This window comes from Vanrija pseudolonga, chromosome 5 (assembly GCF_020906515.1).
Source record: "Vanrija pseudolonga chromosome 5, complete sequence".
Taxonomy (NCBI): domain Eukaryota; kingdom Fungi; phylum Basidiomycota; class Tremellomycetes; order Trichosporonales; family Trichosporonaceae; genus Vanrija; species Vanrija pseudolonga.
The window spans coordinates 1,767,498-1,780,778 of NC_085853.1; the positions used below are offsets into that span (position 1 = coordinate 1,767,498).

The 13,281-nt window shown below is 62.3% G+C and overlaps 7 protein-coding genes across 9 annotated transcripts; 4 read left to right on the top strand and 3 right to left on the bottom strand.

Annotated features, from left to right (window-relative positions):
• Positions 1–456: 456 nt before the first annotated feature.
• On the top strand, positions 457–2,459 carry pph-1 (Serine/threonine-protein phosphatase PP2A catalytic subunit). The gene is made up of 4 exons (XM_062773891.1): positions 457–770; positions 1,103–1,186; positions 1,264–1,998; positions 2,039–2,459. The coding sequence occupies exons 1-4, from the start codon at positions 678–680 to the stop codon at positions 2,045–2,047; spliced, it is 921 nt and encodes a 306-aa protein (XP_062629875.1). The 5' UTR covers positions 457–677; the 3' UTR covers positions 2,048–2,459.
• A 352-nt stretch (positions 2,460–2,811) lies between these two features.
• Positions 2,812–5,315, top strand: orc1 (Origin recognition complex subunit 1; the record flags this gene model as incomplete). The annotated part of the gene is made up of 5 exons (XM_062773892.1): positions 2,812–3,360; positions 3,413–4,115; positions 4,160–4,242; positions 4,287–4,477; positions 4,523–5,315. 5 exons carry the CDS (start codon positions 2,812–2,814, stop codon positions 5,313–5,315), a joined length of 2,319 nt encoding a protein of 772 aa, XP_062629876.1.
• Positions 5,316–5,338: 23 nt separating this feature from the next.
• Positions 5,339–7,713, bottom strand: sid2 (Serine/threonine-protein kinase sid2; the record flags this gene model as incomplete). Its single annotated transcript, XM_062773893.1, has 6 exons — positions 5,339–5,872; positions 5,916–6,271; positions 6,311–6,889; positions 6,930–7,003; positions 7,052–7,069; positions 7,119–7,713. The coding sequence occupies 6 exons, from the start codon at positions 7,711–7,713 to the stop codon at positions 5,527–5,529; spliced, it is 1,968 nt and encodes a 655-aa protein (XP_062629877.1). The 3' UTR covers positions 5,339–5,526.
• A 462-nt stretch (positions 7,714–8,175) lies between these two features.
• SPC25 (putative kinetochore protein SPC25) lies at positions 8,176–9,246 on the top strand (the record flags this gene model as incomplete). The annotated part of the gene is made up of 5 exons (XM_062773894.1): positions 8,176–8,321; positions 8,367–8,514; positions 8,553–8,804; positions 8,846–9,031; positions 9,077–9,246. The coding sequence occupies exons 1-5, from the start codon at positions 8,190–8,192 to the stop codon at positions 9,244–9,246; spliced, it is 888 nt and encodes a 295-aa protein (XP_062629878.1). The 5' UTR covers positions 8,176–8,189.
• Positions 9,247–9,498: 252 nt separating this feature from the next.
• SPAC24H6.02c (putative protein) lies at positions 9,499–10,197 on the bottom strand. Its single transcript, XM_062773895.1, has 2 exons — positions 9,731–10,197; positions 9,499–9,640 (listed from the first exon to the last, which is right to left on the bottom strand). The coding sequence occupies exons 1-2, from the start codon at positions 10,163–10,165 to the stop codon at positions 9,527–9,529; spliced, it is 549 nt and encodes a 182-aa protein (XP_062629879.1). The 5' UTR covers positions 10,166–10,197; the 3' UTR covers positions 9,499–9,526.
• Positions 10,198–10,351: 154 nt separating this feature from the next.
• On the top strand, positions 10,352–11,307 carry CMC2 (COX assembly mitochondrial protein 2). Its single transcript, XM_062773896.1, has 3 exons — positions 10,352–10,446; positions 10,519–10,634; positions 10,809–11,307. The coding sequence occupies exons 1-3, from the start codon at positions 10,410–10,412 to the stop codon at positions 10,935–10,937; spliced, it is 282 nt and encodes a 93-aa protein (XP_062629880.1). The 5' UTR covers positions 10,352–10,409; the 3' UTR covers positions 10,938–11,307.
• On the bottom strand, positions 11,291–13,039 carry LOC62_05G007377 (uncharacterized protein; the record flags this gene model as incomplete). 3 transcript variants are annotated; one of them, XM_062773897.1, is made up of 4 exons in its annotated part: positions 12,160–13,039; positions 11,836–12,045; positions 11,628–11,681; positions 11,482–11,505 (listed from the first exon to the last, which is right to left on the bottom strand). In XM_062773897.1, the coding sequence occupies exons 1-4, from the start codon at positions 12,649–12,651 to the stop codon at positions 11,482–11,484; spliced, it is 780 nt and encodes a 259-aa protein (XP_062629881.1). In that variant the 5' UTR covers positions 12,652–13,039. The 3 variants fall into 3 exon arrangements, with proteins under 3 accessions (XP_062629882.1, XP_062629883.1, XP_062629881.1); XM_062773898.1 differs by having other exon boundaries at positions 11,291–11,511; positions 11,628–12,045; XM_062773899.1 differs by having other exon boundaries at positions 11,291–12,045.
• Between the last annotated feature and the right edge of the window lie 242 nt (positions 13,040–13,281).

Here is a 13,281-nt window from a genome sequence, read left to right on the forward strand (position 1 = left end):
CCTGACGGCATGGGTGTTGCATTGTTGCATGAGAAAGAGTTGTCAGCAAGGTCGAGTCGAGTAGGCCAGGTGGATGGTTCTGGTGCCACTGGGGCTTGTTGATGTGCCACTGTGCGGAAAATACTTTTGGGAAGGCGGGGATTGAGGGGGGGGGGGTGTTAGGCAGAGGGCGATTTACTTCCGTTTGATTCAAGCCAACGCGTCACTCGTTGGGTGTGGTGTGACGGAATCAAAACATTGACGGTGGGTCTCTGTTCCCCGCTCCTTGGCCCGCAGCGCCTGCAGCCTGCAGGCTCTCTCCCTGCTCGCTCCGCCGTGCCCCTCGCTGCCTGCCTGCCTGCCTGCCTGCCTGCCTGCCTGCCTGCCTGCCTGCCTGCCTGCCTGCTGCTGGAGCCACGAGCCGACCGACACAAGATCCTCCTCGTCGTCCTCGTCTCGACCATCACTTTGCTTCATCATCCACCCAGAAGCAACAACTCTACTCCATCACCCACAGTCCGAATAGACTCGGCAACGTCGACGCGATAAACCCATCGACGACGGCGCCCATCTCGTCCCCTACTGGCGGTCAACACACACACCGCGCATAGACACCAACACTTGTGCTCTCATAGTCGTCGCGTCAGGCTCCACGACACAACACCACCTTTTGTCACTACAATAAACAAGACCGCATCATGTCGTCCAACGACGAGGTCGACGGCTGGATCGCCCAGCTCATGCAGTGCAAGCCGCTGAGCGAGACCGAGGTCAAGAAGCTCTGCGACAAGGTGCGTTGGTTGGTTGGCGACTCGGGCCTGGGCTTTAAGCCATCCGCGGTGGCAAGGCAAGGGAGAAGCAAGTGTCGCGGCGATGGGTCAGGCGTCCTCGTCCTTGTCGGGCGACGTTGTTACGGGCAACACGCCGTGGGCTGTGCGCTCGTGATGCGTCGTGGTGTCGCCGAGAGACTGTCCCGCTGCACCAGGTTGGTTGGCCAAAGCTCGGCCTGACCTGGTGACGGGTGGGTCGCTTGACCTGGACCGTGCTCCATCCTTTGTGCACCTCGTTTTTTTCTTTGTCACTTCTGCAGTCATGTTATTGTCTCTGATACTAACTCGCCCAGGCCCGTGAGGTCCTCATGGAGGAGTCCAACGTTCAGCCCGTACGCTGCCCCGTGACCGTCTGTGGTGACATCCACGGCCAGTTTGTGAGTTGGGCCGTTGCCTGCAGCGAGCGACGCAGGCACTGGCATCGCCTGAAGGATCAACCTCCTGACACTGTCAGCACGACCTGTCCGAGCTGTTCCGCATCGGCGGCAACTCGCCAGACACAAATTATCTGTTCATGGGCGACTATGTCGACCGTGGCTACTACTCTGTCGAGACGGTCACGTTGCTCGTTGCCCTCAAGCTCCGCTACCGCGACCGAGTGACCATTCTCCGTGGCAACCACGAGTCGCGCCAGATTACCCAGGTGTACGGCTTCTACGACGAGTGCCTGCGCAAGTACGGCAACGCCAACGTGTGGAAGTTCTTCACCGACTTGTTCGACTACCTCCCCCTGACTGCTCTCATCGACAACCAGATCTTCTGTCTCCACGGCGGTCTGTCGCCCTCGATCGACACGCTCGACCACATCCGCTCGATTGACCGTATCCAGGAGGTGCCTCACGAGGGCCCCATGTGTGACTTGCTCTGGTCTGACCCCGACGACCGTTGCGGCTGGGGCATCTCGCCCCGTGGTGCTGGTTACACGTTCGGCCAGGACATTTCCGAGGCGTTCAACCACAACAACGGTCTTACGCTGGTCGCCCGTGCCCACCAGCTTGTCATGGAAGGCTTCTCGTGGTCCCAGGAGCGCAACGTTGTCACCATCTTCTCGGCGCCCAACTACTGCTACCGCTGCGGTAACCAGGCTGCCATCCTCGAGGTCGACGATGCGCTCAAGTACACCTTCCTTCAGTTCGACCCCGCACCGCGCGCAGGAGAGCCCCTGGTCTCGCGCCGTCCTCCAGACTACGTGAGTGGTGTGAAGTGCAACTCTAGCTGACCCATTCCAGTTCCTGTAGACGTCTCCTCGCATCACGTTAGCATACGAGCCCACCACCACCACATAACAAGAACCTTTCCGCCCGATTCTCCGTTTCCGACTGCCCCGTCCCGCACGATTCTCTGCTTCCCCGCCAAATCTCGCAACAACCAAACATTAGTTTATCGAGTGTGTAGGGCCATGGCTCCCCATCCCATGTCCCCGCGCTCGTGTACAGTTTCCACGTCAAGAAGAAGAAAAAAGATAAAGAGATGACGCCCCACGTAGACGTTTGGCGCTTGCCCGTGGCTTGCGCAGCAGCAGGTGGTGGACGGATATGAAGTAAAATGTCTGTCTGCTGCCTGGGCAAGCTTTGCTGGATGCGACCAAATACCCCCAATACCCTTCTGATGAGCTAGTGAGCTAGTGGAGAGATGTAGTCATGGCGGTGTGAGTGAGCAGCAGCAAGCGATAGCGCTGTCGTGGGGTCTTCATGGGACGATTGTTGTGGGGGTGCTATCGCCTGGGTTGCATTCCGAGGGTGTGATTGCCGGTGCTGCTGCACGCTGCTGCCGCCTTGTCGTGTGCCGATGCAGTCTTGCTCATGATCACGTCAAGGATGTGCCAGTGACGAGGCGCGTCGTCGCGCAGCCAGCCGCCAGTGCGCGCCCAGTGACGCGCCGCCCTGACTCCCAGTCGCCCACTCTCACGTGGCGCGTCTAACTTTCGGCACGGCATTGTGCGCACACTCTTTCCTGACAATCTCATCCCGGAACAATCACTTAACACCACCCACCCACGCAAATGCCAGTCACGCCGCGCCGCTCGACCCGCGGCGCAGTCTTCACGCCGACGGCGAGCGTGGCGTCGGTGCCAACCGACACGGTCTTCGCGTGGACTGGTACGGCCAAGCCCGCCGCAGAAGGCGGCAGGGTGTACTACTCTGGCTTTTCGCGCATCGTCAAGCACTCGACTCGCGGGGGCAAGGCCGCCGTCGGCGGCGATGACAGCGACGACAACAGCGACGATGAGGAGGGCAACGCGAACACGAAGACGCCAAAGGTCGAAGTCGCGGTGCCGAAGCGCCGCCGCGCCCCTGCCCCCAAGCCGGACGAGGAATCCCGCTTCGCGATCGGCGACGGCGTCGTCGTGCAGGTCGAGGGCGGGAACGACGGCATCGGCATGCTCACTGCGCTTTGGGAGGAGCCGGCCGGCGACGACGAAGACGACGAGTCGGAGGACAGCTCGCGGTCCAGCTCGGCCCCCGACAAGCCCCTCATGATGGCGCAGATCCACTGGTTCTTCAGAAAGGAGGACTTGCCCGGCGTTATGAGAAACGTCAAGCTCGAGGACGTGAGTGCGAGGTAGTGGCAAGAGGGCGAGGCCCGCTGACACACATGCCCAGAACGAGGTCCTCCTCGCCAGCTCGCCAAACCGGCCAGTAACGACCAACCTCCCGCTACCCCTCCTCGTCAAAACCATCCCGATCTACTCGAAAGCCGTGTACAAGGCCCAGTTCCCCGACGCCGAGAGAAAAACACAGTGGAAGGGCTGGGCGTACCTCCCCAAGGCGAACGTGTTCTGGTGCGCGCGCGCATACGACAAGGGCGCTCGCGGCGGCAAGGTGTGGAAGGTCGACATTGACGAGTGGAAGGGGCGCGGGCGCGCGGGCATGGGGTGGGCCGTGCAGATGGTGCAGGAGGAGAGCGAGGACGAGGACGAGAGCGCGGCGACGTCGCGTGCCGCGAGCCCCGACGCAGGGAGCGAGAGCAGGGACGACGACGCGTCCGTGGTCGACAGCGACGAGGACGACGGCCCGCGACGGCGCAAGGCCGCGCCAAAGCGCAAGCGCGCGGCCGCTACGACGCCGCGGAAGCGCGCAAAGCCAGAGCCGAAGAAACGCATCCCGCATCCCAAGTCGTCGAGCTCGCGCCTCCCTGCGGCCGTCCCGCGCGTCGAGGATCTCCCAGCAGATCCGTACGAGCGCGCCCTGCGCCTCCTGCACGTCGGCGCAACGCCAGAGAGCCTGCCGTGCCGCGAGGAAGAGTACGTCGACGTGCTGAGCCGCGTCGAGGAGGGGATCGAGAGTGGCGGCGGCGGGTGTCTGTGTAAGTGGGCGCGGAGTCGTCGTATCGCGTCGCTCACACCGCAGACATTGCCGGCGTGCCCGGTACCGGCAAGACGGCGACGGTGCATGCCGTGGTCAAGGAGCTGCGGCGGAAAGCCGAGGACGGGGTGGGTACCCCCTGCATCTGTTGGTCACCCGCTAACGGCCTCAGGAATTAGCCCCCTTCTCCTACGTCGAGATCAACGGCCTCAAGATCCCGTCCCCGCAGCACGCGTACACGGTGCTTTGGGAGACGATTTCGGGGCAGAAGGGCTGCTCGGCCAAGACGGCGCTGCGCGGGCTCGAGGCGCACTTTGGTCGCAAGACTGGCTCTGGCGTGCGTGGGCCAAGAGGACATACCTTGTGGGTGGACGCCACTCATTCGCCATCACCCGCTGACCACCCCAGCGTCGTGCTCATGGACGAGCTTGACCAGCTCCTCACGGCGAAGCAGGACGTCGTGTACAACTTTTTCAACTGGCCCACGATGCGCGACTCGCAGCTGTTCGTGGTGGCGATCGCGAACCGCATGGACCTGCCACAGCACCTGGCGGCCAAGATCAAGTCGCGTCTCGGCCTGCAGACGCTCCTCTTCCAGCCGTACGACCGCCAGAGCCTGATTGAAATCGTGCAGTCGCGGCAGGTGGCGCACCCCGCCTCGAACGCAGAGCACAAGGTGCTCGCGCCCGATGCGATCGCCCTCGCCGCCACCAAGATGGCAGGCACGAACGGCGACGCGCGCCGCGTGCTCGACGCGTGCCGCCGCGCCGTCGAGGTCGCCATGGCCGCGCCAGAGCGCAAGGCAGTCTCCGCACGCGACATGGTGCAGGTGCTCAACGCCATGAGCTCGTCCCCCGTCGCCCTCTTCCTCCGCCAGTGCAGCCCGCAGCAGAAGCGCTTGCTGGCCGCGCTCGTCCGGTGTATCCGCCGCGAGGGCGTGCCCGAGATTCCGTGGCGCGCCGTCCGGACAGACCACGACGCGCTGACCCGCTCCCTGGCCGAGAGCAACGAGCTGCTCAGCGACGCCGAGCTGCTCCTCGTCCGCTCGTCGCTTGTTGCTACGCACGCGCTCACGTCTGCGCCGGACGCGTACCGGGCGCCCGAGGACCGCCGCCTCGCGCTCGGTATGGAGATTGGAGAGGTTGGCCGCGTGCTCATGAACGAGGGGGAGGCGTGGCGCCGTGCGTTGGCGGGCATTTAGGGGACTCTCACACATCTGTACCATATTGTAGCAAGTAGTAGCTTGGCATGTCATCACAGGGTTCGTCACATAAAGCCTGGCGGCTGGTGTATCAGGCTACGGGAGATGGGGGAAACTGATGACACAATGTTCGGTTGGAAAGCAGGACGGGGACGGGGGGCGTTGTTGTATGCAGGCAGGTTATGTTATCAAAACAGCAGCAGCAGCAGGCTCAGAAAATGGTCTCGAGGGGCTCGTCGGCCGGCTTGACAAGGCGTGGCGGGCCAACAGGCGCAACGTTGCGGCCAAAGGTGAAGCCGACCCAGTTGTTACGGTTGCCCTGACCCTTCTCCTTGACAGCCTCGACGTCGCGCTGCTTCTTGAACACCTCGGCGTACTTGGCCATGTCCTCTGGTGACGTGAACGAGTCAAAGTAGCCGACGTCGGTCTCGCCGTCGAGGACGGGGACGAAGGGTGCCGGCAACTGGCGAAGCTGACCGAAGGGCAGCGAAGAGAAGAAGGGGAGCGTCTGGACGTCGGCGAGCGACGCGACACGGTCCTTGGGGTGGGCAATGAGGCTGGAGTGTCAGCTGGTGATCGGCGCATCCTCATCTGACATACCGAACCACGGCATCCCACGCCACATCCGTCAGGTTGAAGATCAAGTCCTCGGGGCGGTCGTAGACCGGGCGACGAAGAACGCGCGACCAGTTCTTGAGGTTGGCCCAAGTCTCCTCGGGTGTGGAACCCGAGAAAGGAGGGAAGCCGCACAGGAACTCGAACAGGATACAGCCAAGCGACCAGTAGTCTGCGGAGTATGTGTAGGTCCTGCCACGGAGAACCTCTGGAGGCATGTAGTCTGGCGAACCGACAACCGAGTCGGCGTAGCGAGGCTCAGTCATGCGGATAGACCGGTAGATTGTGCGGCGCTCGAGTGTGCTACGGAAGACAAGGTTCTCGTCCTTGACCTGGTCGAGCTGGGTTGTCAGCTGGGGTCACTCACAGCGTCAGCTCACCTTCTGCTTCATCTCCTCAATCTTCTGGGGGTTGAGAGCACCAGTGGCGAGACCAAAGTCGGTAAGCTTGACATGGCCGGTGCCGTCAACGAGGAAGTTCTCGGGCTTGAGGTCACGGTGAATGTAACCAAGCTTGTGGAGCTCGTTGACAGCAGCGAACATCTCTGCAGCATAGAACCTGGCATGCTCCTCCTTGAGCACACCCGAGTTGTTGAGGAGAGTGCGGAAGTCACCTCCAGGCACGTACTCCATGGCAAGGTAGACGTGCTCCTGGTCCTGGAAGGCATAGAGGAGGCGCACCAGCCAAGGCGTCTTGACGGCGGTGAGAATATCACGCTCCACAAGGACGTGCTTGACCTCGTCCATCTTGGCAAGAGTACCCTTGCGCATCTTCTTCAAGGCACAGATTTCGTGCGTGTCGGCCTTGCGAGCAAGGTAGACCGAGCCGTAGCCACCCTGGCCGACCTGGGCAATGATACGGAAGTGGTCGATGCGGAGCTTGGTACGACGCTTACGGAGCAGGACACGCTCACGACCATTGTAGCTCTGAACCTCCTTGGCGAGCTCAGGGCCAGTCACCTACGTCTGTCAACATCACTCTCAACTTGCCACCACTCACGTTACGGGCAGCAGTGTCGGCCTTGAACGTGTCGCAACGCTTTTTCCTGCTCGAGATGTAACCAAGGAGATCGACTGCGGCAGGTTAGGGGACGCTCGGGACGTTTGTAACGGGTCACGCACAGTAATAGTCGAGGAAGTCTGTTGTTTGTGTCAGCTCCTTGCTCCCCTCCATCCCGGTTTCACTTACAGAGCTGTGCGACCGTCGCCTTGCGCCTGACTTCTGGCGATTCGAGCAGCTCGATCTGCCACGGCTCGAGCACACGCTGCTCTTTCTGCGTCTCAATCTTGGCAGTGCGCATACGAATGTCCTCGTCAAAGGCCCGCTGGGCGTTGCCACCGGGGACACCGAGTAACTCGCGGCCGCTCTGCTGCTGGGCGGGCTGGATGTAGTGGTACTGGTGCTGGCCCTTGGTGGGGGATGGCGGCGCGGCAAGGTTCTTGAGCGCCGCGGGGTTGGCTGTGCCCTTGTAGGTCTGCATGTGGACGTCGTCGGCCGAGTAGGCGGGGCGGGGGTCGTGCACCTCGTCTCCGCCCTTTGACTTGGCCGCCTTCTCCTGGGCCCAAAGGAAGGAGAGGTAGCTGGAGCGGTCGCCGGCAGCACCTGGGGCGGGCTGGTTCTCCTTTGCCGCTGAGCGGTCCGACCTCGACTTGGAGGGGGAGGGCTGGGGGATGGCTGGGGCTGCCATGTTGTTGTTGTTATTGTGTGACTTGGACGGGGAGCTGGGTGTCTGGGTGGGTGTGGAAGGCTGGGAAGAGGCAGACTTAAGTACTCTTGCGAGCATTGTTGGAAGGGAGGAGGAGTCAAAAGTAACGCTTGTTGTTTGGAGCTAGCTAAGTAATGTTGTGGTGATGGAATGGGACTGATGGGTCCTTGGTCCGACGTCTTGTTGTTTGGATGAGAGAGTGACGCTGGCTGGGCAGAGTGGCCTGGCCCGCCTTCTCCAATGTTGGTCGATTCAGGGGAAGTTGGGAAATTGGGCAGCCAGGCAGTGGCACAGCACAAAGTCAGTCGCGGGTCATTTCCCATTCAGGGGAGGGAGCAAGCACCAAACAAGGGGCTAATACATTGCGACTACGCTCTCTGAATGGGATAAATAAACAGAAAATAGGGGGTGGGAAATAATCAGAGGTCAACAAGTCTCCCACGCTCGATGCCGCTTCACGCGTCTGACCTCTTGGAACGAGCCGAGCCAAACAAGGACAGACCACGGTGCAACAACAACTTGAACAACCTCTACTCCACCTTGACACTGCAACCATGCCGGGAACACTGCTTGCCCCACCCAAAATCTCACTGCAGGACATCCTCGACACGTCAGTGTCAGGCCAGCCAGAGATCAACCTCGAATGGGAGCCATTCCAAACACAGGTCGACGCCTTCCTCCGGGCCGTGAGTTGCCCTGTTCGCCTCGCAACCACCCGGCTCACACCCCAGATCGACACGTACGCCGTCTCGGCCAAGACTGAGATTGCTGCCCGCGCCAACGACCACGTCAATGTCGTGCGCGAGCTCAATGCGAGAACCGAGGAAGCCGAGCGCCAGATTCACCGCGAGCAGCAGAACGAGCATGAGATGCTGGCTAGTGGGTACGTTTTTGTCGAGGAGTACTGACCCGCGCAGCGATCGAGGTGGAGAGGAAAACGGTGTCCGACTTCACCCAGGCTCTTACCGGCCTGCAGACCAAGCTCGCCAAGGTGCGCGAGCAGAATGCGTCGCTCGAGCACGAACTCACCGCCATCCGCAAGGAGGTGCGCGGGGACACTGCGACCAAGGAGCGGCAGGGGAGGGCACTCGAGGAGCAGCGGAGGAAGGACGAGATGGAGCTCGCGGCGCTCGAGGGGGCTCTTGGGCTGAGCATCACTGGTGTTGCGGGTGAGTGGTGCCGATTGTGATATGTCACCGCTTACGCCCAGCCAACCGCCTCCTCGTCTTGTTCACTCTCATCGACCCATCGGATGCCAAGCGGGAATTCTCATTTGTGCTGGATTGCAATGCGCAAGACTATGTCGTGCCGCAGTGCGACCCCCCGGTTGCAGACATGCCGGACCTGGTGCAGCGACTCAACGGTGACCGCGACCTGCACTCGTTCATCAAGCGAGGTGAGTAGCTGGCGCCACGGGGGGAAGACCATCTGACACGCTCAGTTCGCAAGGCATTCGTCGCGCTTGTCGCCCCGCCACCAGGCAAGTTTGACGACCTCAATGGGCCGTCGACCTCGAGGACAACGACGCCGCCAGCAGCACCAACAGCTACGCCAGCTGCCCGGGCACCATCAGTGCCGCCCGTCGCAGAGGCCAACCTGATCGACATTTAGAGCTGCAGGCGGGGTGTATCGTTGTCAAACTGTTTGTATTCCTAGACATGTTAATGGTTGTGGTTATGGCGGTGGTTGTGATGGTTGGAGGGGTGTGGGGCCTCGACGTGCGTCAGTGACCAGCCACGGTCATGCGAATGGTGTGATGATGCAGATGCTATGAAGCGTTGCGTGGCGTGGCCACGCGGGCTGTATTGTCGTCCTATGTCCTTGGGCTCTCCTTCCGCCCTCCCTCCCTCCCTCGTCACCTCCCTCAGGCTCCTCCTCAACCCTCCCCCGCTCAAGGGGCATACTCGATGTCCCCATCCATGTTGACCCGCCCCTTGGTCACCTTCTCGCCCTTTTCGCGCACGAGGTCTTCGACGGTTTTGAGCTTCCCGTTGTCGGTCACCTCCTGCAGGAGAGTTAGCGCCGTCCGCCCTCGCGAGGAGCATCCCCGCCTCGCTCCTCGCCGCCTGCCGCGGCTCGCAGCTCGCTGACTCACCTTGAACCACCCCAAATGGTCCGCGATCAAATGCCTTGCCTTGCACTCGGGACACTGCACGATCACCACGCCCTTCTCGTAGCTCTTCTTGGCAAACTCGTGCGTCGAGCGGTGGCCGCAGTCGTTGTGCGTGCACGTGAATGTCATGGCGAGGCGGGGCTCGATCTGGGCCAGTTTCTGGGGGCCGGTGGTGCCGGGGCTGGCCGGCGCGTTGGCGTCGGGTGCAGGGAGCGCGTGCGAGCTGCTTTCTGGCGTCGTGGGAGGTGTCGAGGCCGGCGTTGAGGACGACGAGGAGGAGGACGAGGACGAGTTGTACCGCGTGAATGCGAACGGCGCGAAGCGGGCCGCAGAGGTGGCCGCTGGTGCCATCCGCGGGAGAGCGAGAACACGCGCGCTCGTCGCGGCGCGGAAGAGGGTACGGGATACTGCTGCCATTGTGTGTGTGGGAGTGTGGGTGGGTGTGTAACTTGTGAAAGGCGGACGGAGACTGCGATGGAACTTCCAACTTCGTCATGATTCATGTAGCGGGAGCAAATTTGCCACCAACCTGCCTCAGGCGCTGACAATCGGCAAGTGTCCGGCTCGGGACGGCGAGGAGCTAGGAGCGATCGACAAAGTTGTCCCAGTTGGACTTTTGTCGACGACCACTCCATCTCCACCACTCACACCACTAGTCGCCATGCACGAGCCCCTCGGCGTCACGGACCGCGCGAACGGTACGTAGGCGTAGCCGGCGTGCTGCCTCCGCGCGCTCGGCGCTACGCGCCTCGCCTTGCTGACCCCCGCAGCCTGCTCAGAGTTCATCAAGGCGCTCCACGCGTGCCATGACAAGTCCGCCTGGTCGCGCTTCACCGGCATGTGTAATGACGAGAAGGACGCGCTGAACCTGTGCTTGCGGAAGGAGGTGAGTGTGCCGAGGCCGCGGCGGCCACGCGGAGCGTGGGCGGCGGGGGCGGCGGCTGGGCAAGCGACTGTCCTCGGACTCGCCTCGTCTGGCTGCTGGCGGCAGCCTTCAGCCTGCCTAGCACTGCTCCGCCCACGCCCAGTACCAGCTCGCTCCGCTCGCTGACACGCCCAGCGCATCGACCGCACAACACGCAACCGCGAGGCCGCCAAGGACCGGACGCGCAAAAAGGCCGAGGCGTGGGCCGCCCTCGACTCGGAGCTTAACGGCGACGATCAGCAGCCCAAGCCCAATGCTGCGTAGGCGTCGCACACGGCCAACTGTATCTGTACTTTCCCCCACTCATTGTCATGCATTGGTTGCATTGGCGGGTGTGTGGGCTGGTGGAGTGAAGAGGCGAGGCGAGGAGGAGGTGCGGAGTTTGTCCGCGCCGCGGCGCAACTCGCGCTCGGTCCCTCGTACGACGGCGTCGAGGTCTGCGGATAGAGGTGTGTCGATGGTCGCTGGTTGCTCTGGGTCAATTTATCGTCGTCTACGGCCTCGGTCCGTCACCGCGCACTGTGACATCCGTGACGCTGATAATTCTTCGTGCGATAACAGCCCCTGCCACATCCATCCGTGGCAGTCAGTTTGCCCGGCGCCCACGCCCCCACACATCGCCTCCACATGATGCATACACCAAAACGCGCTCCTTACAAAAACAAAAACTACTCGAATCGAAGACTACTACTGCTGCTACTACGCTCCTACGCCTCCTCGAACAAACCGAAAACAAACCCTCCTCCTCCGGCTGGTCTGGCCAGGCGGGAAACGAAACTGAAAGAGAGGACCCGATCGAGCGGGCCGCTTACAACGCGCCTTGTCCGTGGCGCTGGCGCTTTGGCATGGGGGTAGTTGGTTGATTGGGTGGGGATTACATTGTGTGTTGTGTGGGTCGTTGTCGTTGTTGTTGTTGTGGTTGTGGTTGACTTCTGATTGGCGTCTGCAGCTTACATTTTGCTCAGAGCCGGCTTTCTTTCTGGGGCCCGTCGTGGCCCGGGCAGCTTCCTGGCTGCGTTTGCGGATCGATGGATGGATTGTAGTGCGTGTGTTGTGATTGATGACAAGGATCGGGAGACAGGATTAGGCGGAGGTGGTGGGGGTACTTGTTGACGGCGTTGCGTCGTTTCTTGGTCCTTGAGCGCGGCGCTTAGAAGTGCACCTGGTCGCGGAGGATACGCTCGCCCATGGGGCTGACCGGGCGGCGGCGTCCGGCCGACTCGGAAAAGCGGCGGCGACCGCCACCAACAGTGTTGGCGCGAGCAACCTCAGCCTGCGGCGGCGGGTGGGCGGCGAGAGTAGGCTGCTGCTGCGGAAGCGAGGCGATCGGCGTCGAGCTTGGGGGCTCGGGCACGGGCGGCGGAACCGTCGGCTGTGGGCAGGTGTCAGCGGCGGCGTCACACAGCGACTTCGTCTTCCACGCCCGGACCCCAAGGAAGCATCCATCTCTCGCAGGCACGATCGCGACAGTTCCATGTCTACTCACCCTGCCAAAGCCGCCACCCATCGAGAGGCGACGGAGAACGCCCTCGCCACGGGCCATCTTGTCGTTCATGAGCGGGTTGCCAAAGCTCGTGGGCGGCGACGAGCCCGTGCTGCTGTTGGTGGTGCTCGTTATCGAGTAGTTGCCCGAAAGGAGCGAGCTCCCAGGCGACATGGAGAGCGAGACGGCGCGTCTCTGGCCGCGCGCAGCGGCAGCAGCGGCCCAGCCGCGACTCTTGAGGTCGTTGAGGTCGCCAATGTCGTCGTTGTCGTCGTCGAGTGGCGAGATGGCCGGCATCGCCCTGGGCGGCGAGTTACCGCCACCGGTAGTGGGCGACTTGACGGTCGAGAAGGCCGACCACTTTGCAAAGATGGAGCCGGGGGCCGACGAGCCCAGGCCGACGGCGCCGCCAGCAAACGGCGTCTGGGGTGTGCCGGACGCGTTGACAGTCGGGCCGTCAGTGTGCGTGTTGATGGGGATGGGCTGCGAGGGCATTATGGTGTGGTTGGGTACGTGTAGGCTGGTGTGAAGCGTTCGAGAGGTGGTGGGTGCGATGGACGCGGGATCCGGCCGAGGTCACGAGGTGGGTAGCTTGGTAGTCTTGTGATGAGGGGGAAGGCGCCGGCTACAAGGCCGTTGTCACGGGAAACTTTGGGATCTGGCTGGCGCGTGTGGGTGGGTGGGTGGTAGGCTACCAGTTGCCCTGCGCGATGGGGCTGGGGCAGAAGAGCGTGTGGGTGGTGGTGAGTGTGGTGTGTGCGATGTGTGTGGGTGTCTTGTTGCTGTTTGCTGTGGGGGTAGTAGTAGTGATTGTTTAAGCTGGGGGGACGTAAGAGGAGAGCGGGGTCGACGTGTTAGCGCCAGTCAAGAAATATATATGGGGGGGGGAAGAGGGGAGTGGGGGGGTTGGCCGAGGCTAGTGGTAGTCTAGATGCGGCACGGGCAGTCGACCAGTGGACCAGTGGGTAGGGTGGTCTTGCCCCGCACTGCGTCAGTGGGCACTGGCACGGTGCAGCATCGTCACCCACCCACCCACCAGCCAGCCAGGGCCAGATGCCTCCGTTCGCCACTTGCCGCCCTCGTGCCAGCGTTTGTCGTCGTGTGCCCTGACCGCACAGCCAATCG

Bases quoted from the DNA above. Each gene is read 5' to 3' on its own strand.
- CMC2 (XM_062773896.1), top strand. From the start codon at position 10,410: ATGCACGAGCCCCTCGGCGTCACGGACCGCGCGAACG. The intron at 10,447-10,518 runs GTACGTAGGCGT...TGACCCCCGCAG, and splicing joins CGTCACGGACCGCGCGAACG to CCTGCTCAGAGTTCATCAAG. The intron at 10,635-10,808 runs GTGAGTGTGCCG...TGACACGCCCAG, and splicing joins ACCTGTGCTTGCGGAAGGAG to CGCATCGACCGCACAACACG.
- pph-1 (XM_062773891.1), top strand. From the start codon at position 678: ATGTCGTCCAACGACGAGGTCGACGGCTGGATCGCCCAGCTCATGCAG. The intron at 771-1,102 runs GTGCGTTGGTTG...TAACTCGCCCAG, and splicing joins TCAAGAAGCTCTGCGACAAG to GCCCGTGAGGTCCTCATGGA. The intron at 1,187-1,263 runs GTGAGTTGGGCC...TGACACTGTCAG, and splicing joins GTGACATCCACGGCCAGTTT to CACGACCTGTCCGAGCTGTT.
- SPAC24H6.02c (XM_062773895.1), bottom strand. From the start codon at position 10,165: ATGGCAGCAGTATCCCGTACCCTCTTCCGCGCCGCGACGAGCGCGCGT. The intron at 9,641-9,730 runs GTGAGTCAGCGA...ACTCTCCTGCAG, and splicing joins ACCATTTGGGGTGGTTCAAG to GAGGTGACCGACAACGGGAA.